Genomic DNA, 25,818 nt, shown 5'->3' on the forward strand with positions numbered 1-25,818 from the left:
AAGTTTTAATTTAATTAATTAATTAATTAATTAATTTTGTATGTAGGCAGCTGATATGCTGCAGAATGAAGTGCCAGCCTCTACTGCAACCTTGATTTCCAAGAACGCTCTGTGCCTCATATGGGCCCCAAAGGCATTCTTAGAAAATAAAAATGATGGGGGCTGCAGCCCAGTCCTTCATTTTGAAGTAAGCCCAGCTGCCCCCCAAAAGAAAAGATAAGCTGGGGAGTGGCGTGGATTGGCCAAGAGGGCTAGAAGGGATGGTAGGAAGTAGGGAGCTGTTTTACCTTTGTGTTTACCTTCTGTGAAATGGGTATTTTGTCATAGTGTGTGGGGGCGAATAATGCAATTTGGCATTTGTGGATCAGACCCCACATGTGCCTTGTATGCAGTTTCCCAGCCAAATTACTTGTCTCAATTTGCTTTCTGTGAAATGGGTGTTAGTACAGAAGATTTTGTGTTCAAAAGAGTCAAACACCACCAAATAACTTCTCTTCTAGTCTCACCAGTTTGCCTTTTGAGACAAAGGTGTTTTGTGACAAGCTGCACCCATCATAGAAGCCATTTTGTGAGTGGGACCCACCTCCATGGCAGTTATTTTCTGAGAGTTCCCACGTACTTTCTCAAAATTCCAAATATGCCCACTGAACTGAGAAGGTTGGGAACCCATGCTGTAGGGATTTGAGAGCTTCTTAGCCTACCTTGCTTAGTTCCAGCTTAGTTCCTGCTAAGCATTGTCTGGATCTCTCTCACTTTTAAATTCTAAACCTGCCTTTGTGAATTGATGTCCTCTTGACTGTCTCAAAATACTTTACATGCCTTGTCCTACTGCCTTTTCCCTGTTAGCATTCAAAGGAATGGACATCCATGAAGTAACTTACAGTAGCATCCAAAGCTATAGTCAGAATCAGGGCCAGCGCAGGCTCTTCTGCCACCTGAAGCAGGAGAGCACACATGTGCCTCCATCATGCTTCTCCTGACCTGCACATCGTACCTCTCCCCCTCCCCCCGGTTGCCCACCACGGCACCACATCTCCAACATATCTCCCCATTGTGACTGCCACCACTGCTGTTGTTGTTGCTGCTCTTTGAAGAGCCATGTTGGCTATGAAAAGTGGCCAGCATGGCTCTGCAGAGTGACGGCCAAGTCTAAATGAGAGGATCCTTAGGAGGAGCCAGAGGATGGATGGTTGCTTCGGTGAGCCCCACTGGTTTATTTCCTGCTGCATCATCAGGGCTTTCTGGACCACTGGCTTTTGGGTCACTGGGCTGGTCAGCAGCTCTAGACTGCCCCATCAGTTCTGCTCTCATGCTGTGGCAAATGTGACAGTGCAAGAGCAGTTGGTGGGGCTCTCCAGAGCGTCCACCTGTAGTACCTGTCTAGCAGTACCCATGTAGAGGAAGGAGCTTCAAGCGGTGAGAAAAGCATGTAATTTGGCACTCTGCTGCCTGAGACAGTCACTTCACCCCACTTCAGGGGAGGACCAGCTCCAGTGACAATAACTGCTAATTTCACATATTCCTTAAGAGAGTAATTTTCCCCTAAAATGGAGTAGGTACGGGCATAATCTCAATACATAATGAATTCATTTTTAATGATAATGATAATAATAAGAATATAATATTTATTTCTTACCCACCCCTCCCTTTGGATCAAGGCGGGGATCAACATCAAATACAAAAATCATAGGAACCAATTTATAATTTATTCAGATACCAATGTGGGGCCTCAATTTATTACGAATAGACCTTGGTAAGTAGCATTATTGTCTGCATACAAGATCCTAGAAGCTTGTGAGAAGACTGTGACTTGAACTGAACGGATTGGGCCTTCTCTCTTGCCACTGCTGGAATTAAAGAGGGTATCAGAGTGTAATGCAGCTTACTCAGAACCTAGCTGCTAGCACCAACTGCCCAGTTCTTAGCATCATGATCTGTGTCAGTTTTAAGTCATAGCAGGCTCCCTAGGTCCTACTGGATCCTGTTGGATCCTGTTGTTTTTATACTGTTTTTATGTTTTTTAAATTTTTGTATACTTTTAATGTTTACTAGTTTAAATTGTTGTAAACCGCCCAGAGAACTTCGGCTGTGGGGCGGTGTATAAATGTAATTAAATAAATAAATAAATATCTGGAGACAAAAATGCAGCACAGAGTTTGACCTCCAAATTCTATGTGAAAATCTGAGGAATCCTAGAATTTGGCAGCATCACTGGCACAAAGCGTGTTCAGAGGATGTACAAAGCATTTGTCAACAATCCATAATTATTATGACAATAATTGCCATTGTAGATAATTGTATATATCAAACATTTATTTATATAAACTTTGTATGACCAGTGAGCATTGTCAGTACAATGCAACATAGGAGTACCCTTATTAGGGAGGCAAGGGATGAATTTGAAGGCACATAATTGAGGCTGAGCTTGGGAAACTAGGAATTTGGACTGTTGTCCATCCAACATCCATCTGATAGTGTTGGCACGCCCTTAATGGTTACTCATCATCATTTGTGAAAGCTGTTGTATAAAATAATAATGAAGTAATAATGACTTTCAGGGGTTGCTTTGTAGATGGATGAAGTAAGGAATGTAAAGTACGCTGCATATTAAAAACCTTAAAATTGCAAATAGACATGATTGTTTTTTTATTAAATGGTGCAGTGCTCAAAAGAAATTTAACTGTCCTTACTTAAACAATAGCAGCTACTTCAGGAGGAGACAGAACAAACACATGCAATGTGTAATTCGGTGGGGGGAGGACAACTTACTCTAAACGTATTTCATAGTCAAAGAATGCATTTAATGAAACTGTATCCTGATGAATTAATATTAATATGATAGTATTTATATTTTCTTCCAAGGGGATGCAATTATTGTCACTCTTACTACCAGATCTATTGAAGATAGTTTCCCTCTCTTGACATAATTCTGGCCTTTTTTGGGTTAGGGTAAAGCCAGTGTACGATAATTTACTTTGTAGAAGGGAAGGGGCATAGCTCAGTGGTAGAGCTTGTGCTCTCTAATAACAAAAAGTCCCAAGTTGAATCCCCAGCATCTGCAGATAGACATGAGAAATCTCCTTTCTCAAACCCTGGAGAGCCACTAAGGTGCCAAATGCCACTAAGGTACTAGTCAGCTTCGTATGTTCTTCTTTTGTATTTTTAAAGTGCTTTATTCCAGCCTGAGAACAGGCCGGGTTAAAGCAACTAGGCAATGAAGAACTCGCGGGGTGCCTGCCCTAGAAGTTTGCTAAGCGTTGTCCAGCCGGCCCTGTTCCAGGTGGGCGACCTGCCAAGCTCTCGGTAATGCACAACTATGGGACCTCTGGAAAGCGTGTAATTCCCCCGGCATAGTGGTAATGGTGAGTGTGTGCAGTTGAGGGCAGAAGTGAGTTCCGGCCAGACCTGCACCCCCTTTCTATGGAAGCAGCCATGGGGCAAAAATTCACCGGGCCTGTCTGTCGGGGCCCAGGAGGGCAGGACGTGGGGCATCCGGCCCCACCACAGGGCCAGGTGGATTTTCACCCCATCACTAAAAGCAACTGGCTGCTACTGAGTGTGATCCTGTGCTCTGCTTTGTACAGCAGAACACAGCAGTAAGCATTAAAAAATAAAATTGCTGTGTTTGTGTTGAAGAATTCAAAAAGAAGCTTAAGTCTTTGCTTTTGTAGCAGATAGTGAAACAACAGTTTCTAGGAATATATGACTGTCAGATAATCACAGCAGACCACTAAGAACTGTATAAAATTAAAACCATTTCATATTATTAGCTCTATCAAAAAATGATCTGTACAGATGGTGCTTGAAAGTAACTCTACATAAAGGAATATATAATTACTCTGTAAGTGAATATCCCACTTGTGAATGCTCTGGCTGCTAAGAAGGGCCAGAGATGGTGAGAGGATAGCAGTAGGATCTGGCATACAGGGGGAACTTCATGGTCTTCAAGGGAAATTTATTTTATTTATATATTTATTTTATTTACTATATTTATATACTGCTCCCCATTCAAAATTTTGGATTGGTGAACAGATAAAATACAATAAAACAGAATAAAAACACATTAAAATAGATTTTTAAAAGAAACAAAGTGCAAAGTGCTGGTCATTAAAGGAAGGCTTCCTGGAACAATGACATTTACAGGAGGCACCAGAAGGAATACAAAGTTGGTGCCTGCCTGACCTCCAGAGACAGGGAATTCAATAGGAGGGGGGCCACCACACTGAGGGTTCTTCCCCTGGTGGACTCCAATCGGATGATAGGTCTATGTGGAACCACCAGGGGCATGTTCTCAGATGACCTCAATGACTGGGCAGGTTGATAGGGGAGAATTCGCTCTCTCAGGTATCCTGGTCCCAAGTTGTTTAGGGCTTTGTACACTAGTACGAGTTCCACCTTCACCCCAGACTAGCAAAATGAAAGTCTTTAATGCTTCAGTTCAGGAGAGGAACGTTATTTGCTGCATTTATTCCACTGAGCCTCACAAGCCCCTCAGTGTTTTCAGGATTGAAGAAGGTGAGAGTAAGCTCCACAGCTGCCACTGTTATTCTCAAAGACAGCTGTTATGGAGTCTGGAGAACCATTGCTGCTGCCCTCTGCTCAAGACAGAAATCTGTTTGCTAAGTGGACAATCTGGTCCCCTTTTCCATTCTGCTACTGGGTAATTTGCACACACTTGGACAGTGACAGCTTGGGAAAAAGAGACCAGATTGCCCACTAAGCAATCTGATCCTCAGGGTTTGAAATGTTGAACTGACACTTGAGGGTCTGCCTGCTTCTATTGCACACTTGCTGGAGTCTCAAGCAAGTGCTATTAACACAGATATACCCTCCACCTCCTTTTCTTAGCTTCCATTCTGTGCAGTTGCGCAAGAGCGGCAATATTGTGAACCGCCCAGAGAGCTTCGGCTATTGGGCGGTATAAAAATGTAATAAATAAATAAATAAGATACTCAAATAAATAAAAATTGCACACATTAAAATTTGTGCAAATCGTAGAACCTGGGAGGAAAAACACAAATTGCAGCCATTTAAACAGCCCAGCAATCTGCATATTGGCTCAGCTTGCTACAGTCCGAATGCAGCAGAGGAAACAGAATGGAATCGGCAGGGCTGAACTGGAAAAAATGTGTTGAGCTTCATCCCCCAAACAAAATCCTCTGGCTTCCCTAAGTGCTTTACCTAGAGATGACTCTATGGAGTTGGTTGACCTGATGCAACTAAGAAGGATCCACATACAGAAGCTGACATCTGAATGCAAATCACCTTAATTGGGTCAAGAATGAGGATAAATTGGATACTCATCAGAGTATAGATATCTACATTCTATATTAATTCCTTTCTCCCCTCTGCTTGGTAAATGACTTGTACCAACATTAGCCACCATAAAAAGTTGATGAGGTGTTTTGCAGACACTCCTTACTCTTGCAAAAGACCTACTGTTTTGTTTTTTGAAAAAAAACGTTTACCACTTGAATAGGAACAGGAAAAACAAAGTGCATTTAGTTTTAAACATAAAAGCTTCTCTGTAAAATATACTATTACTGTATTGTGTGTATACATTAGCATCTTTCATACAAAGAGAAAAATATTAAGATGTAAAAAAATAATCCCAAAACAATTAAAATAAAAAATGTTCTGGTAATTAACTATTATTTTTCACAAAACTAGACTAATTATGTATCAGTCATGCTGAAATGAAAGGTCAATAACTACAGATGCATAATTTCCTTCTGATAGATTGCTGTTTGAAAATAGGTTTATGACAATTATGTGATTAATTTCCTTTTATTAAACAGCATTATGAAACTTCATGATGCATTCATCTGTTTATTACTGTTACCTTTTCTGTTTAGTTAGAATTTAATGGTGAATGCAATCTAAACTCAATAGAAAATTTTAAGTAGTTAGACATTACCTTTTAAAATGGTCCCCAATTGCATATTAATTGTATGGTGTCTGTGAATTCTGTGTTGCATATAATCATAGGTACATACTTTTTCAGTCTAAGAAATCTCATCCATGTTAATCCATCTCAACAATTCATGCTCCCTGTATGGCCAAGTAACAGCAGTGTTCCTGACCTACACCTTGTACATGTCCTTATCATTCAGCCTTGGTGCCCTTGGTATCAATTTAGAACCTACCTCATATCATTGCTATGAATACAAACAAACTAAAGATTGCAAAGCACTTGGCACAATAAAAGTACTGTGTAAAACATAATGAGCCTTGAATCAGTCTTTCAGTTACATATTTGCCATCATCTTTCCATAGGCTGCCCTTCAGTGAGGTGACTGTTCCTAGTTCTGTTCATCAGAAATGAATGGCCTAGCATGAGAATTTCAAATATGGCGAATAATTTATTTTGGCTGGTGTAAAAACATGTGCTCTTTCCAGCAATTATTCATATTTGTACAAAATTTCCCCAAATTTCATTTTATCCAAAAAGTGGTTTAATTCACAAAAGACACCTAAAGTTCAGCTGATGAAGTTGAGGTGGGAGAGAACAGGAGAAATGTCCCGCATTTTCTTAAACTGATAATCGTGCTACATTGTAACATTTTAAGACATTTTATCTAGTTTTTCCCTTAGTTTGTGAATAATCAATACATTGCTTGTTAGAGAAGTTTATTTTATAGTGTTGTAGAGTGTCTGGCAGAAGCTAAATCAGGATACTTACTATTGATGTAGTTCTATTTAAGTTTGTATATTTCAATTACTATTGTCTGAAAAGCTACTGACTTGGATTGGCTTACATTGCAGCACTTTTACTAGTTCTCCAGATTCTTTTTCTGAAGAAGGGTTGCCTTTGGGATTCTTAGGCACAATCCTGTACATGTTTAAACAGAAAAAGCCCTACAGCATCTAGCATGCCCCCCACAGCTTGGCTGGCTAGGGCATGCTGGGAGTCATAGGAATTTCTACTGCCTAAATATGCATAAGGTTGCATTTTTACTTATTTAGGTAAAAGAGGGCAGAAAAATTGGTGTTCTGGGGGTCTAGTAATTTGCTTGCTCATTTCTTTTAAAACATGTATCTGTTTTCCGACTAGTTCAAAGTAGTTCGCAGTATAAAAAAGTACAGTGCTAAAGACACAATATAAATGCCACCAAATAAAACCAGTACAAATTAAAATATCCACAAAAAACCCCAAGATTGCCCAAAGGCCTATCAGAAGAGAAAGATCTTGCGACCTCTCCAAAAACATTTTAAGATATTAGTAATTATCCTATGTGAGAGAAATGTATGCAATCACTGTGTTAATTTTGTGACTTGTTAGAATAAAAAACTCCTTGAAAACATGTAGTGTGATGGGCCTGCTAATGAATATTAAAATTGCCTGGTTGGATCAGAACAAAGGTTGGTCTCGTTCAACTACTGTCCCTAGCCATGGCCTGCCACATGCTTTCAGAAGCTCTGGTCCTCAGAAATATATTGCCATTTTAAAGCCAAGAGACACATTGTGTTTTGAAGCAAGAAATTATGCAACAAATTAATTTTGCACTGTGTGAACAAGTACTTTCTTATTCTGTCCTCAGCCTACTGCCAATTAATTTTATCAGAGAAGATCTAGTATTACATGAACAAACAAACAAATTTAATACTTCTAGACTTCATAATATTCTCCACAAATTTACTTGAAACAGGATAGGCTAACACATCCAAAACGTCCTGGGTCCTTTTGAAGAAGGTTGCCGTCCTTCCAAATGTTAGGGTAAGGGTGATTTTAATGGTACGTTACATTTTTAGTTTACCTTTTGGTAAACCCTTTCATATTTCAATTCTTTAAGAATTCTCAGGTGAATTGTCATCTGACCCCAATCACTTGTTGCTCTTTAATATGTCAAGCAGTTTTAAAAGATTATCCTCTGATGCAATTCTTAAGTTATTATCCACAAAATAGATTTTTCCAGTGTGGGTGCATTTCCAACAACTTTTGTAATTAAGGCTGAGGCAAATAATTCATTTATGTCCCTGTTGTTTCCCTGGTTTTATACAGTACTGTTTACAGCATTATCTAATGATACAGTCCTATGCACACTTGCCTGGGAGTAAGTCCCATTGAACTCAGTGGGACTTAGTTCTGTGTGGACACATATAATATTACATTGTAACAGTCCTATGGAACCTCTCTCTGGATTCTGGATCCCAGTGTTTATTTGTTTATTTTGAATAAATGTTTTTGTATCACTTAACATAAGAACTCCGCTAGATCAGAACAAAGATCTGCCTAGTCTAACATCCTGTTTCCAACAGTGGTCATCTATGAAACCCACAAGTAGGGCCTGAGGGCAAACATTCTCCATTGTTTGCCCCTGGGCAGACTGCCTCTAAACTTTGAGGCTCCATTTAGCTGTCACAGCTAATAGCCACGGATAGACCTCCCTTCCATTAGTTCATATCATCTCTCTTTAAAGCCACCTTAGCCAGTGGCCATCACCACACCTTGTGGCAGCAAATTCTATAAGTTAATGATGCACAAAAAATATACTTTGCCTGTCCTGAATCTACAGTCTGTCAACTTCAGTTGGTGATTCTGTTACGAAAGAGGAAGCCAAAATTCTCCTTGTCCTCTTTGATCACACCATGCACCATTTTACAGAGGTCTAATATGCAACCCTCCATAGACATATTTTCTCTAAAATGAAGACCCTGAAATATTTCACTTTCTCTAAAATGAAGATCCCGAAATAACCTTAGGGAAGGTATTCCAACCACCTGATAATTTTGACTGCCTTTTTCCACCACTTCTCCGGTTTCTCCATGGCTTAGTTCCTCTGGCTCCTTGCCTGTTTCCTCAGTATTATGCCACTGTGATGCTTTGTTGCTGGGTTTCCCTCTTGTTCAAAACCATTTGCTGTTCCAACTGTTTGTTTGCTAAAGTTTGTGCTCTTTATTATGATTTTTCTTCATTTGGGGAAGTATTTGGTTTGTTAAATTAGTTCTTGTCTTTTGGAGCCCCAGTAACTCTTCTATTTAACCGTGCTGGTATTCATTGGGACATACTTGCAGCTCTTCTAATATTTACACTATGAGAGTCTCTCTTATAGTGATTTTAAATATCCTCCAAGCTTCTTGATGGATGGGACCGTCCCTACTACAGTTCTGAGATTCTATTTAGTGGGGAGGAGCCATAGCTCAGTCACAAAGCACATATTTTTCATATTTACAATCCCACATTGAGTCCCTAGCATCTGCTATGTTCAGCATCTCCCAAGTTCAGTCCACAACATCTCCAATTAAATTCCAGCAACAGGACCAGGAATCACCTCTAGCTGAGACCCTGGAGAGCTAGTGCTGGCCATAGTACCGAATACTGGGTTAGATGGACTCATGAGCTGCATGAATTCATATAACTAATCCTTTTTTAAAAAAAATTCCCTTTGAAATTAAATTTGACTTTTATTGGACCTTCTGGGCAATTTTCCACTCATATAGATGTTGAATTTGATAGTGTTCTGGTCACTGTTTCCAAGTGGTTAGAGACATCTTGCACCATTCTTGCTCAAGGAGCTTATTTTTACATTACGTAGTAGAAGTTAAAATATTCTGTAACAAAATGGAGAATAAAAATAATCTCTTATGACAAGTTTTTCCCCCCTTCTGGTTATCTGCAAAGTGTACGCCCATTGTCAGTTTAACAGGGTAGTGCTTGTATAAACATTCTTGTTTCGCCTGTTCCATGTAATAGTTTCTTGTATCGTATTTCTTCTGACCCCGCTATCTGAAACCAATTATAGGAGATCCATTTGGGCTGCATCTATTTTCATAAGAAGCCCAGGCAGCAGAGATGAATATCAACATCAAATATGATTCTGAGTGCTTTGTTATTTATGTTTCAGAGAGATTTTGTAGCCTTCAGCTCTCAAGAATGTGTCACGCTGTGCTGTTTATACATTGAAGATATTAATGGCCATAGATGTCATTTTTCATTTTAACATCTCAAATGCAACAGGCTGATAGGTTAAACATTCCTGTTTTTAACGGAACAATATATGAGTGACATCTGTTTCCTTTTAGAAAAGGTAGAAAATGAGAAAGAAAACAGTTGTTTGTTTTTTTAAAAAAATCTGTTTATATTATTAAGTAACAGCTTCAGTAGTGCTGAATTACTAGAAAAATGAATCAATTATTAGGCATTCTTAAAATAAGTAAAAATGGAGCATCTGAATATATGTGTGTATCGGGTATGGTGTGTGTGTATTTATTTATTTATTTATTTATTTGTGTACACTCTCCCCCCCCCCTCAGTATCGCACAGATTCAAAATCCAGAGAATCTCACTGACTCCTAAGTTTTAATATCCTTAGTTTAATATATTATTCTTATAAGATCTTTAGACTACCAGATATAGTCAATGTATTTGTATTTTGCTTACAAGTTTAATAGTCACTTGGAAATATTTGTCCATAGGTATTTTATAGGACCACAGAACCATATGCTCAAAATTCTGGCTGATATTGCTTATTCTGTACCAATTGCTATGATTATTGTTTTAATTCTAATTCTTCATGACTTTGTTTTAATCTGTTATACTTTCTGTATCCTTTTACTGAATTGTATTGCCTTAATAAGTAAAAATACTTCTTAATTTAAAACAGATGTTATTGAAATTTGAACATGTTTTTACCACCTCACAGACCTGTAACCTGCTGCTCGTTTTGAAGACAGATTTAATAAGCACTTTTTTCCAATATATATATTTAGGGCAAAGAGATTCTCCCATGACTTGGCAGAACTTTAATTTTGAACGATGCACTAATTCCATCATATGCCAAGCAATGGCAATTTCCATACATTATTCAAATAATTTGTTTTTCATGGCTTTAACTTGAGTGAGAGATGAATATCTTGACTTTTACAGGTTCAAATACTGCCAACAATTATGTTGTTTAAACAACAACAAGCTAAGCATGTGTTTACTGAAAACCAGTTGTGAAATGACAAACCCTACAGTGAAAAAGAAGAATGTGTAATAGAGAGTTCCTCAGCCTCTAGATGTGTTGGACTTAGAACTTCCATCACACTGCACGAAATGGGAATTGTTGCCCACCATGTGTGGAAAGCACTGGGTTGGGGAAGGCTGCTATAATACATGGCCTAAGGATAAAGATTAACAGTGATGTTTCCTTATGGGTTAAATCTGAATCTTCTGAAATGATTTTATATTCTACTTCCGTTTGCTTACTTTAATAAACTACACAATACACTCGCTAAAGTGTTGAGGCTGTCACCATTTCTAAGACACCCTTTAATAAAATTGAGGCTATACTTTAATTAAAGCTTCTGCAGCAAGTCATATGAATGCATTTCCCTAAAACAGGAGAGGGGCTATAGGTCAGCAGTAGAGCAAATGCTTTACATGCAAGTCCCGCAGCAGAGCAAATGCTTTGCATCCCTGGCATCTCCGGTTAGGACTTCCATAGCATTCCCTGGAGAGCCATTGCCAGTTAGTGTAGCACAGTGCAGGGTTAAAACAGCTCTCTGCAAATCATGATTTTCAAATTAGGAGCCAGCTTTAGGGATACATACCTCCTTCCCTCCTCCTTTTCCTTGTCAGCATTAACCATGGTTTAGAATTGCATATTGGCCAGAATTAGAAAAACAGTTTGAAGTAGATTTACCAACCATGGTTTTGAGGGAACCTGATTAACATTAACCACGGTTAGCATAGGTGAACATGTAGCTTTAAACCATGGTTCAGCCAAGAGAAGATAGTTAAAATCAGATCTGAAGGAGGAGGGAGTGCACACCCCTGAGGCTGGTTCCTGATTTGCAAACCATTGCTGTTAACCATTGTACCAGATGAAAGAGATGGAATGGGGAACTTTCTTAGAGGTACCAGTAGCTTCATACTGCTCTATAAGCTCACTGTTCTATCCCTTGATGCTGCTTTCAGACCAGACCAGTTTCACTGCTATCTGCAAACTTTAATTACAGCATTGCATTCCAAAACAATGCTGGTTTAATAAACTTTTGCTATAAATAAATACAAGCCTATTATTCCAAGCAGACCTCTGTTTCGGCTCAGAAATGAATGAGAGGTTTGCCTTTCCTTAGCAAGCTTTGTCAGTGGGATCCTCTCTAAAACATATATTGTATTTGTATTTAAAGAAAACTAGTTATCCCTAGTTATCATTCAGAATGTTATGACTTCATAGTTTCTTACTGATTTGCAATTACCTGAGAATCTTTTCTTAAAGGATTGTCGTAGGTGTGTTTGTGCTTATGCTGAAAGTATGTTCTTCAGACTTCTGCTAGTACCTTTTACAGGGAGACAAATCTGTGTTCTTAGGAACCAGTGATAGTGCATGTAGTTTGTTTACTTTGGTTTGCTGTGTCTGCCTGCCTACTCAGAAAACTTGTATGGAGCCAGACTGTAGCAGCCCTCTTTCTGTCTTTTCATAATTGATCAGGGGATGACTGCTTTCCCTAAGGGTTAAGACGTGGCAACTTTTTCTGTTTGCTCAGCATCTCAATGCAGTAGTTCAAACATTGTTCACACCAGCTGGCAGTGTAATGCCATATGCACATCTTGTCAAAGCAACTGTTGTCATGGATACTGGAAGCTACCTTAAAAACCAGCTCATTTGAGTCTAATCAAAACTATACCTTCTTTATCAGCTTGGTGGTGATTTTAAGGTGAATACGGTTCTGATAATAATTCCTCTGTATTGTGGGTAGCTGTCTCTGTATATCATTATTCTGCAGAAAGTCTAAGTCATAGCTTAATATTTTCAAATCACAGAGTTGTAACTCACTGAATATGTTATAAGACAGAAAAGTGAAATAACAGAGCAATCCTATATACATGTCTACTCAGAAGTAAGTCTCATTGAGTTCAATGGGGCTTACTTCCAGGTAAGTGGGTATAGGATTGTGCTATAAGTAGTCTTGAGTTGCTTATAGTTTGTTTTGAAGGTTTGCTTTACAAAAATTTCTTGATGATCCACATTACTTGTTTCCCTTGTACAGACCACATTTTTAAGTTAGTTCTTTTTTGAGTAATTGGCATCTCTCTCTACAGTTCTTGTGCTCAGTTTCGTTTTGCTTGATTCAAATGAAAATTATTTTAAAATACTCTATTTTGATTGCAGTGCTATCACTCTCAGACACTAATCTGGTTGGCTGAGTAGTGATTTCTTTGTTCTCAGAGTTTACTAAGGATGCAAATGAAAGCCACTTAATTTTATTTGGCATTAAAACTCCACTTTATTTTGTCAAACGAGAGGTTTCCCTTAAATTGTTACTACAAAAAAACTGTTTTTAATCTTCAATGAATATCCTTATTAATTCACTTTCAAGATCATCTGATGTTGATTCGTCAAATTTAATTACAGCTTCCGGTAACACTTGAAGTCTACTGCTTTTGCTTAAAATTGTAATATGAAAATGCAAATTGAATGATGATTTACAAGGGCGTGAGCATTTTAGCTGAACACTTAAAGACTAGTTCCTTGTGGAGATGAGGCTATTGATGCGGTTTATGATTTTTCCTCTTCAAGCACTTTATACAAATTAATGCTATTTCCTTGAGGATTTGTTGCACATATATACTTTTTCACAATATCTGGCGTAAGTACTTTTTGTGGATTTTTCTTGGTGTGTAAAGAAAATGTGCAGTCTTATATTTTCAAATTGTATAAGGGGGAATCAAATTTTGATTGAAAGTTAACATTAGGTAAGTTACGAGGAATAACTTTACCTATTAAAAAAACAATGTTTTCCATATCGTTTTTACTTTCAGGCACTGCAGGCAGCCAGACAGCTGCTTTTACAGCAACAGACAAGTGGGCTGAAATCGCCTAAGAACAGTGATAAACAGAGACCACTACAGGTTAGTAAAGCATCTTTTTATCTGCAACTTCATATTTTTATCTGCAATTTCAAACACACTTCATACACACCTACTGTATATACACAACTGTACTTTGATACCTTTTTCAGTATGTACATTTTCACAAAACTCTTTGGCTTGCATATTGTTACTGGAATTAATTAAGATATGCCTTTATACAAGAGGAAGAAGCTCTTTTATATGAGCTTGCAGTGGCTTCAAAAGTTGTACAAATTTAAGTAGAAGTTTGAATCCAATAGCCATTTTCTATAGATAACTAGAGAAGTTTGTGCACATTCGTCACTCTAAATAGATTACAACCAAGTACCACATTTTGATCAACTGGAAATATTTCAGAACAATTATCTGAATATGTAAAGAGCAGCCCCTCCTGCTATTAGACCAATGTATTTTATTGTATTGGTTGTGTTTTGAGTATTTCCCCCATATTCTGCAAGGGTCTGAAAAGGGGTTTTATCATGTGCTGAAGCTGTTATTCATAATATTTAATAGAAAAATGTGTACAATTTATAAATTTAATATCTTGTTAATCCAATGAGGAGATTGGGTTGTGGTGTGTGTGTTTATAGTTGTTTTTAGATGGCTAAGTAAAAGGAATGGAGTTAGGCACTGCTGAAAAGAGCTATTACTGACTTGTTTCATGTGAATCAAATATTTGGTATTTCACTATAGAAATGATTAAGATTCTCAAGGTGTACATGTATGTATGTATACCTGGAAATGAAAATAATGTTGCTCTTTCCCTCATAATAACAACCCAAGCTTTCCTTTAGTTCTTTCGTAAGTCTAGAGAAGGCATTTGATGTGAGACTACAGTTTCCAAACAGTCCTTTGAATGAGTCCTGGGTTTCATTTTCTTTAAACTAAAGAATGATTGAAATGTTACAGACTCTACACACTGACTGCCAAAAACTGCTTCTGTGTGACTCTTGCTTCATGTGGCATTTGAAATGTTTGAAAGCCACTAACCATGTGGTCAGCCCTAATCACACAGAGACTCTTTATGCCCTTGCCATGCAGTTCAGAGGGCTGGTGGTAGTGGCATGGAGAGCTTCCATGCAATTAGACTGCATTATGCGGGAAGTTGTTTTCAGATGCTTACAGCTGCCACATGGAATGTTACATGTGGAAGTGATTTTGGCAACTACCATGCGAGGCCAAAATGAGAGGCAGGAAATAGGATATTTACTAGGATGGAACAATTATTTTCCAGTTTTAGTTTTGGGGTAAAACTAAAAAAATTGGTAGGGTAAAATCTTGGCCATCAAGCTGAAAAACATTTGTGCAAATATTAACTTCTCCAGTTTTCCTTGGCACCATTGTTTCCTTGGTTCAGCACTATTTGTCTCTTTCCTGGATTAGTCACATGGGTGATTTTATCCAATCATGCAATGAATGGGATTATGTCAAAATGCTGCATAGACACATTTGATTATGCAATACCACTGAGGGTGAGTGAAGACAAATTAAATTAATAAGTGAATGTTTTCTCAAGGAATGCTGAAGATTAGCTGAGAAGAGAAATAATTGTTTTCACTGTTAAAAAACAGTCAGTAGTTTTGCCTCAATCTCAAGGTGGTGTATTAAGGTTCTGTGCTAGGCTTGGGTAGGGACAGGACGCAGGGCTGAAGCCTAGGAAGTCAAACTTATGCTAAGTACCACCTTACTCCAATGGATCCATACATATGTGGAAGCTCCGTTGCTGATTATCTTGGGTCATTCACAGATCACTATGTTGCTCTATGGACCTCTGAACTCTATCCACCGGAGATGATAGCCTTGCTGTTGTTTCAGGATGAAAGATGTGAGTAAAGAGCCCCTGATTTTGCCAGTGTTGCATTTGCAATACTCAGTAAAACGTAGCATCTGAAATGGCCCATACTTCAACCTCTCATTTACCCCTTGAACAAATAAGAGGTTAAAGTGAATTTGGAAGTAGTTATCCCAGGATTACGGACAGTGTAAAAAGGACTCAAGTGGATGAGAAAAAGCAAAGTTCGTGCAGACATCATAATAAAACATGGTTTATCATGGATGGAACAAACAACAGTAAGTCTTGGTTGGCACAGTCTGCATCCCCATTTTTCCTTTGGCACAGCCAGGAGGATGACTTTGGAAGTGTTCGCTTTCATTTGGATGAACTGCAACTTGTAATTTCATCTGAAACTGACAAACTCTGGTTTCAAACAATTACATCTTATTTGAAATAACCCAACTTCAAACCATGGGTTATGAAATGGAAGTTAAGATTAACCACAGTTTAGGGTTTAGACATAGTGCTAAACTATTAATAAAAAATATAGAAGCCACCTTCCTGTCTTCTCATGTCTGCACAGCAGGAGGAGTGGGGAAGGGGAGTCCATGAGCCTGAAGCTCTTTGCAGCTTATTTTCGTCACGATAAACCGTAGTTTTATCATAATGTCCGAACACAGCCTGTTAGGGAAGAGGGAATGGCCATTGTGAAACAAATGGGTTAGTAGATATCTTGTTAATTGAGAAATAGGAATGAGGGAAATAATATGAAGGAATGCATTGTCAGATAATTCATTATCTTATGATGGTATCTCCTTAGAGTTTTTAAATAGTCATTTAAATTCATAAAAGACACATATGATAGTGGAGTTTACTCAGTTCTAATCCTGAAGAAATGCAACTGGTAATTGTACTTACAGGGCCTGATCTGCTCCTTTCAGCAATAGGGAAATTTTAATCACAATATGTACTCTTAATTGTAGAAATGGAAACTATTTTGGTTGAAGTACTTTGTAATATAAGGATTCCTACGTTTTTGTACATACATATGCTCCATAGTTGTTTGTGTGCTTTTTTTGACTGAATAAAGTGTAATTCTCTCTTTATTTGATTTATGTGTATCCAAAGTAATGTGAATTCTGAACTGAGCACAATATATTTTTAAACCATAAAGTATATACAGAGATTCTGATAAGAGTTCTTGGGGTTGATGTATTTCTGACCTTGGCTGTTAATACAGAGCCATGCATTGTTCGTTGTATGGTGGAAATGAATATCTAGTGTTCTGTTATGGGTATTTGACCACATCCACAAGTCACAACATAGTGTCTTCTAATTTTTAATGGCAAATTTACTGTTAAGTTGTGCCAAAGTTTCACCAAAATAAATATTGATACAATTGTATATAAAAATTAACCTTTAAACGTTGGATATATACCAAGATTGGTGCAATCCTCTTCTGGGATTCCAAGCACACGTATAGAGAATAATCCCCATTGAACACAGTTGGAGTTAATCCTGAGTACATATGCATAAATTGCAGTTAGGCATTTTAATATGAAATAACCTCCACTGAACTCAATAGGACATTCAGGTTTAGTATTAGACAGTCTATACTGAAGTGAACTAAGAGGACCAATATAGCCCATCATAATCTTAAAAGGTTCCATATTAGTATGTTTCTAATTTCCTCTATTTTGGCACAATTGACTGATCTGGCAAATGGAGACAGGTTGGAACTGCATTATAAGTCTAATAAAAATCTAATAAAACTTTATACCTGGCTCACACATCAGCAAGCAAATGTGGGGAGCATTAGGTAATGTTTGCCATCACATCTCCTGTGTGGACCATGTTTTCATTTAAAAGGGGAGCTGATTTATATGAAAGTGGTATTTATTGCATCACTAGTTCTATTTGATGCATATTTTCTTTATTTTCTAGTTTTAATTATATTGGCAAATTTACCAGTTGAAGCAGAGAAATGTTCAGTTATACCATGGCAGATGTAGGGGTAGTGTAACAATGCAAGGAGCTTTTTCTGTTATTTGAAAAGCATGTGTCTCCTTCCAAAGCAGCACATTTGAAGTGCTCATGAAAATCCAGTTAACTGTGGTGACATGTTCTACACATTAATTAAAAGTAGCTAAATTATCAAAAGTTTAATTTTAAAAATATTTATCTTTTAATACGCTATAGATAAATGTTTTGTAAGACTAACTTGTTCCCATTTGGACATAGCATTGCTGTGCTGATAGTATACTAATAGTGACAGATGGATGAGCTGCTGAGTGTTAAAGCTTTACTAAACTTTTAGAGCTTAACTAAAATTTGTTTGATAAAGTGAGGCTTGCGCCTTAAAGTTAAGCTTTGAAAACCTTGAAAATGAATGTGAACATGAGTCTGTGCATGTGCTATCTGTATCTGAAAGTTTATCTCCCAACAAATTCTCCCATTAAAGCAGAAGTGCATTTTAAACTTTCCTGAATTTAAAAAGGTGACAACTTGAAAAAGAAACTCAAGCTAAAAACTGCATGCAATATGGGAGCAGTTTTCCTTAAGCATCTACATATTTCTTTTTTTACACATACCAAATTTGTTTTCATAGACATTACATTAATAATTGTCAGAACGATTTAAGGCAGGCCAGTAGTATTTAAATCTGGCAGAGTTCAAAACAAGTGGAAATTCTCCACTGGGGCAGAAATTCTCCAAAAAAATCAGTCGGTGTCCATATGGGGTGTGTACACTGAATTCCTCCTTGCACCTTTGGGGTCCAATCTTTTAAATGTTTTTGTGGAGCTTACCCTCAAAATCCCATTCCTAGAGTAAGCCAGCCTTTCAAACAGTAAAAATAAGACCTGTGGTTAAGTGGTAGAGCACATGCTTTGCATACAGAAAACCACCTTTTCAACCCCTGGTGTCTCCAAGTAGGGGTGAGAAAGAGATGCCTCTCTGAAATTCTGGAGAGCCATTGCCAGTCATAGTAAACAGTACTGGACTAAATGGGCCAATGGTTGACTTGGTACAAGCCAACTTCCTATGACCCAAACAACAACAATTCCACATGTTTTTAGAGTTGTTTCAGCCACAGTATAATCTTATTAAAAGTTGGAAAATACACCGTATAGCACATTTGGATATTGACACTGCATATTGTTCTTGTACCAATAGCCCAATAGCCCAAGAACAGAATAGAAAATTTGATTAATAGAAGTGTAGGTTTAAGAGTAGCTTTATTCCTTCTGAATAAAATGAGAATAAGCTGAGTTCGATTAGGCAAATGGCATTAACTTGCAACTTCCTACATCAACGTGGGTATTTCTGCTCTCTCCCATTTTCTGCATGGATGATCCCAGTCAGTTCAAATTGAAATCCCTTATCTGTATAGTAATTCCGTCCTGGCTTGGATCCTGGGCCAGGGCTCACCACTCCACCTCTTATCAAAGCCAAACTCCAGAAGTGTTGAAGGAGTCTGCATCTCATCTCACTCCAGTAAATAAGGTGTCTCCAGCCCCAATGTTATCCATTCTGCTACAGAATGTCTCACTAACTAACACATGCCCCTTTCCTTAGCCTTCAATACCTATACTAGAAGAAGGAACACCCTAAGAATGTACAACAACCACCCTGACAAATGTTGCCTTTGCCCATCGTATCAAAAAACATTTTTCTATTTTCTCAAAATCTAGGTGTTTCACCTGAGCAGGGCATTTCCATCCATCTCTATAATGGTTCTGCCCAGAGAATACTATAGGTGAAGGGCTCCCTATGCTGAAACATTTTTACAATATCCATGCATGCTTTTTTATCTGCTTTTTACCATGCAGGTATTGAGGGCTAAGGAAAGGGGCATGTGTTAGTTAGTGAGCCATTCTGTAGCAGAATGAATAATATTGGGGCTGATGACACCTTATTTGCTCATTACTTTTTTTATTGCAACCTTACAGAGTGTTCTCCCACCCAACTGCCCTGGCAAACATACTGGACAATAAGAGCATGAGAAGAGTCCTACTAGTCCAGATCAAAGTCAGTGTAATCCAGCATCCAGCTTCATACAGTAGCCACCCGGGTGCCCCCAGGAAGCCAGCAAGCATGAACGTTGCCCTCCCCCAGCAACTTGCATTCAGAGGCTTACTGTCTCAACACATATGTTCCTTTTAGCTATCAGACCTAATAGCTGTTCATAGGTTTCCACTCCATGGAAGTGTCTAACCCTATCAAGGCCATCTAAGTCAGCTGCTATTGCCACATCTTGTGGCAGCAAATTCCATAAAGTAAATATGTATTGTATGAATAAGTACTTCCTTTGCCTGGATCTTCTGCCAATCAATTTCATTGGATGACATTGTGTTCTAATATTATGAGAAACACCTCTCTATTTTCTCCATGCAATGTATGCATAATTTTAAAAACCTCTATCAATGTCAAACCTCAGTGTCTTCCTTTATAAACTAAAAAGCCCCAAACACCTCATTGGGAAACTGCTCAGATCTCTTGATCATTTTGGTTATCCTTGTCTGCATTGTTTCCAACTTTTCCTTTTTGAGATTGGGCAGCCAGAACTGTATGCTGCATTATAGATTCATACAAACCCATTATAATCATGGTTATTATATTATCAGTCCCCTTCCTCACTTAGCATACCTTTTTCACTGCTGCTACACCCTCCCTAGTTCGCACAATCAAAAGCTTCAGCCACGATGGGCTACAATGTGTGCCAGGCAGGATTTGAATATTCAATGCCCGGCCATGGCTTGCTGCGTCATGTGAACCTGGGGACTGTGGGTTATGCGAGGGTTGTTTAACCCTTACATAACCCATGGTCCCCGAGTTTGCATGACACGAGCAACTGCAATCAGGCATTGAATATTGAAAATGGCTGCCTGCCCGCACCACAATAATAAACCACGGTGGACTGTTCGATCATGCAAACCGGCCCACAGAATTGATGTTCTCACCACAACCCCAAGATTTTCCTGGTTACTGGCAGTTCAGATACCAACAGTGTATATTTTCTGAGTCCATTTGGGTTTTGTCATCTTGAATATTTTTGTAATCTCATTGTTTACCCCAGATTCTAGTATGCTCACCACTTAAAGCACAACTTAACAATTGAGATCCAGCTGAACTCCCTCTGCTGTACTTTACATCCTGATGCAAGCTGAATAATATGACTGTGGGTATAGTGAATTACAGGAATGTTTCTCTATGGTCTTTTTTAAAGTTATGTTTTTTGCTTCATTACCTTTGCTTTCATATATCTGGATCATGATCTCACTTTCAATTCTAATCTTTAGCTACAGGAATTAATGTAGTAATAGTTAACTGGCTGGGCTATTAGTAACAGCATATGTGTTGTTTCTGTTTTTGGTGCTTATGCATTCTGCGTTAGGAGTCATGTGTCAGGAAATCATGACTCCTGAAAGCAAAGGGTTAAGCTCTGTGTGTACCAAACGTGTTGTATAAATATCAAGCTGTATGGAATACTGGGTAGTTAAGGCAAGCTATGTTTGTTTAGCATGAACACTTAATTGAAGTAATCATTTTATAAAAGTTGGTGTTAGGAAAGTTAAATGTACCTATAGGTTTAATTACTTGGTGTTTATTTTATTAGCCAGTAGGGACAAGAAAATACGTGGAATATATATATTAGTGCTTTGAAATTCACAACCCATCCTCTTATAAAGATTCACAGCTAAATTAGTAAATAAGCCTTAAGAACAAAGAGATTACAATCCCAGATACAAAAGCTCTTGATACAAAATTATTTTTGTAATAACTTTAAAAAGACCAATAGATCAGAATAAAAGATAACTGTTAAACCTAAGTGTAATATATATATATATATATATATATATATATATATATATATATATATGCGATTCTGAGGAGCATTTAAGCAAGTAGTCTGTATGTATAAGAAGCAGAATTTTGATGAAGATATACACATAGATTTGTGCTACAGGAACAAGCCTGGATGAGTCTTGGGTTTATGTACCTCCCCTGCTCTAGCATAGCCGCACAGAGGAGATCAGCAGCATGGGCTTTCTAACTGTGGTTGTCATTATGTCTGAACCAGTATAAACTGTGGGTGATTTTAATCACAGTTTGTCTATACAGTCTAATTTCAAACTGTCGTTTATAATCTTGGTTTGTTCAGATAAACCATAAACATAACAAAAAGCAGTTAATTTAAAAGAGAGGCAAATTCTTCCAATCGCCTCACATAGTTTAGTATTACATCTGAACACAGAAATTAAATATTTATTTCTTTGTTACATTTATATACCACCCCATAGCCGAAGCTCTCTGGGCAGTTTACAAAGGTGAAAGAATCGAATGAATCCGCAATTTTGAATTTAAGACATAAGCAAAGGTATAAACAAGTCAGAAACCGAAGGCTGCTTGCCACTATGTAAACTCACCCTTGGGCCAGTCATTCTGGGCAAAACAACCGAGTTGGCAACTTCTCTGAAATAACTAGTTTTGAATAAGATGGTAGAAATTAGCTAGCATGTTTTTTCTATCACGTTCAACATGATAGTTCGCAGCATTTACTGGGGAACTGGTGCCGGGAGGGGTGAATTAATTTAGTAAAGTGTTCCTTCTTGGGCACCATTTGTACATGGATGCTGATACTGAAGTACAATATAAACCTATATCTGGCACATACATGCAACATCATTGCTTCTTTCTTTAAAATGTATGTAAGAGTGTGTGAGAAAGGACCTAATCCCTGCTTTTTTGTTTCGTTTTATAAATTCACTGTGTTTTTAATTTTGAAGTGTAACAGTGCAATTAAAGAACTTGTATTCCAGAACATTTAACCCATAATTGATTTAACCTTTCCCTTCCCCAACCCTTCCAAGAGGAAAGTGTCCATTTTTACATGTTGGTGTTGTACACACAACCTCTACAATTTCCTTAGTGATAGCAGAACTTTTTGGAACAGCTGTACAGCATCATTTCTACATAAAATCTAGAACTAAACTAGAACTAAACATTTTCCTGCTGTATCTGATAAGTTGTTATAATTTGCATTATTGTTGTAAGGATAGAATCTCAAGATGAAGAATCAATAGCATTGTTAGTTTAAAGTTGCTCCAGCAATCACTGTTATTTGCTTCCAGCTCTGTGCTCTATAGCTATGATGGGATAGCTGCCTAAGGCCTTAGCTAGACTGGGCGAAATCCCGGAGCAAACCCCGGGATCATCCCTGTGCATCCACATGGCACACAGGGAATCCTGGGATCAGGGAGGAATGATCCCTCCCTTACCCTGAGATCTCGCCCTCCACTTTGGCCCCACTTTTTCCGCGGTCCTGGGCTGAGCCCAAGACCGCAGAACATGTGGCTCATTGCCGTGGCTTGACCCAGATCCGCACGATTACTCACGTGGACCCAGGGGCACTGCACCCATTGGGGTAGGGTGGGGGGAGTGGGGAAATTAAGTTAAAAAATTTAAAACAAACTTTGCGCACATCCATTCATGTGCTCCGACTTCTTTAAAAAATAAAAAATGGCGGGTGCAACACCTCTCCTCCTGAAGTTGTCGTGCCTTACATATAAATGGAGGAGGGATCTCTCGTTAATCACAATGCGAGAGCTTCCCTCCGTCGTGGGATAGAAAGTAAGTCTAGCTGAGGCCCATGTTTCTCTTTTCCTTCACTTGGAGGGTATCTTTATGGTGCCGCTTTGCCAGTCCTTCAGAGTAAATCCCCGTGGTATCGCTGCTGTGGGGTGAGGATGGGAAATCCGCACAGCAGCAGGGAGTACGGCTTTCTGACAGCCATTAGACTTGCCGCGCTCACCCCTTGCCCTCTGTCTCTCTTCCAACAATCTATCAGTAGTTGCCATCTACCCCAGAATGCCCCCAACTCTGTGCTGAAGCAAGGTCACACAATGGAAGGACTGTGGTGACCTCACTTCAGAAGAAAAAGTTGGGGTAAGTCCCCAACGTCTTAAATGCGCAACTTCAGTAAAAAGCCCAGTGGTGGCTGTGAGTTGGCGGCTGTGTCATATAACCAATGCAGCACCACAGCACTGCCACCATGAGGCAAATAAGTCATATAGACAGCCCCCAAGTGTTCAACTACTTGGAATCCTAGAACTTAAAATGTAATTTTTCATTGCATTGGTTTAGCAGCCACAGTCCTCTATTTAGCACCAAACTATCTGCTGTACTACTTGGTTCAACTTCACTTTCATATGTATTGTGAGGTTAAACTTGCTTATGAAACCTCCTGGGGTGGGGACTGCAGTGAAAAAGGACACAGGAGTTTGGGCAACCCTTCTCTCCATCCCTTATCCACTGAAAATCACCCCATTCTGTAGTTGCTTTTTGCTAGGATAAGCAGTCATTGTGGTTTGTTTATACACGTCTGCATGTAACGTAGTTTGTCTCTTAGATTTCTGCCATTCAGGAGTCTACAGACACTTTTGAATGTAGCCATACTATTGCAGTAGTTTAAAAAATGCTCACTCAAAGTAGACAATATATTCTTCAATAATGATTTAGGCGAATGTATAGCTTTTTGAATTCTTTGGGAGAATTATTATCTTTTTGTTTTCGTTGTTTAAGTGCATGCATGTATGTAATTGATTAGTATTTATATGTCAGTTCCATGTACAGTACAATAGCACACATTAGAAAGGAGTTGCACATGACTTTGCTTCAAAGGCAACTGCAACTCCAGTAAACTACAGCAGCCACGAGCAACAACTGAAGGGAAGGGAGCCTGTGCCCTTATCATCAGGCGTAGCATTGTGGTGTTGCAGGCAGAAGAAGCAAAGTCAGCACTATGTAGGCATGTAGCTGCTAACTGGCTAGTGCCAGTGGGCTCTAGCGGATTATTTCAGCACTCTGTTTGAGGTACTGCTACCAATAGCAGCTATATCCCTACTTGATGCTGCCTTGTGATGGCTGCCTTGTGATGCTTGCCAGTAAGGATGGTGGAGGTGGTGTGGGCTTTTCCTTAGTTACTAGTCATTGGTGGTTTCCGCCAAGCCATATCACTGGCCATTGCTAAATGCAGGAACTTTCAAAAGTAGACTTATTGAAGGTTAAACTAGATGTTATGACAAACATTGGTGTTGTTTTTATTCTCTTATAGGCTGAAGTATAGCTCTATTGAAATCTTGCAGTAGGTATGGCATTGTTTTTATGTACCGTAAATTTATACTACTGCACAGTGCTGTTGTCCTACCTATTTAGTCCCCATTTTATTAATATTTCTGTTAAAAGAACTGTTTCAGAATTATAATATGTTAACTGGGGAGAATGCTTTTCACTGTTGAAAAAACAAAACAAATCCCAATTTTTGGGATGTATATAAGTATCATGGGAGGTGTTTTCTGTCAGTTGGAAATTGCAATCCCAAGAATGGAGGTTGAAAATTGGTAGAGGTGATTTTATAGAAATATTACTTAGTAATTCTTCAAAGATCTTTGAACACACCTTAAAGTAGAATCAGGTGGAAATGCAACTTAACACTCTCTAAAAACACTGACACTTCTGATAGTGGCACATTGTCTTAAAGTTGCAATCTTGACATCTCCCTGACACTGGTGTTACTGCACATTCTCAGGTGAAAGCCGAGGGGCATACTTGAGTTGCTACAATGAAGTAGCCTAGTTCCTTTATATAAAATAATAGTACAATGCAGAAGTGAAAATGGAAAGTCATGGGTTATATGTTTAAATTTCTACCATAATGGAAAACTAAATTTTACTTTTTAAAAAATGCTTTGCAAATTCTCTCTCGTGGAAAATGCATAATTATTTAATTAGTGGCTACCATATGTGGTGATGGGTTTAAAAATGATTAGACAAAGTGAATGGGTCTGTCAATGATTATTAGCCTTGACAGCCAAAAGTTGGAACCTCTCAAGCTGAGTAGCAATATACCTTTGACTGACAGTTGCTGACGAGGAAAACCGGAATGGCTGTGTCTTTCTTGGCCTGTGTGCAGGATTCCCAGGGACATTTCTAGTTGGCCTTTATTGGATACAGAATACTAGACTAGATAGAGCTTTTGTATGATCCAAGAAGTCAATGGTTATGGCATTTTAATCGTGTTTGGCAAGATAATTTCGGTAGTGATACTCTCTCCTCAAAGAATACACCAAATCCATTTCAATTGAAAACTCTCTGTTCCAGTTCCGTGGTTGTTGATGTTAACATGCATCCTGTTACTTTTTATA

The 25,818-nt window shown here is 38.5% G+C and overlaps 1 protein-coding gene across 1 annotated transcript in view; it reads left to right on the plus strand.

Moving 5' to 3' along the window:
- Window positions 1-25,818, plus strand: part of FOXP2 (forkhead box P2) — a 352,993-nt gene that overhangs the window by 207,022 nt on the left and 120,153 nt on the right. Inside the window, exon 4 of the mRNA XM_063134034.1 lies at window positions 13,751-13,840. Within this exon, the coding sequence (XP_062990104.1) occupies window positions 13,751-13,840 (90 nt within the window). The remainder of the gene's footprint in view (window positions 1-13,750; window positions 13,841-25,818) is intronic.

The sequence above is a fragment of the Elgaria multicarinata genome, chromosome 9 (assembly GCF_023053635.1).
Source record: "Elgaria multicarinata webbii isolate HBS135686 ecotype San Diego chromosome 9, rElgMul1.1.pri, whole genome shotgun sequence".
NCBI lineage: Eukaryota > Metazoa > Chordata > Lepidosauria > Squamata > Anguidae > Elgaria > Elgaria multicarinata.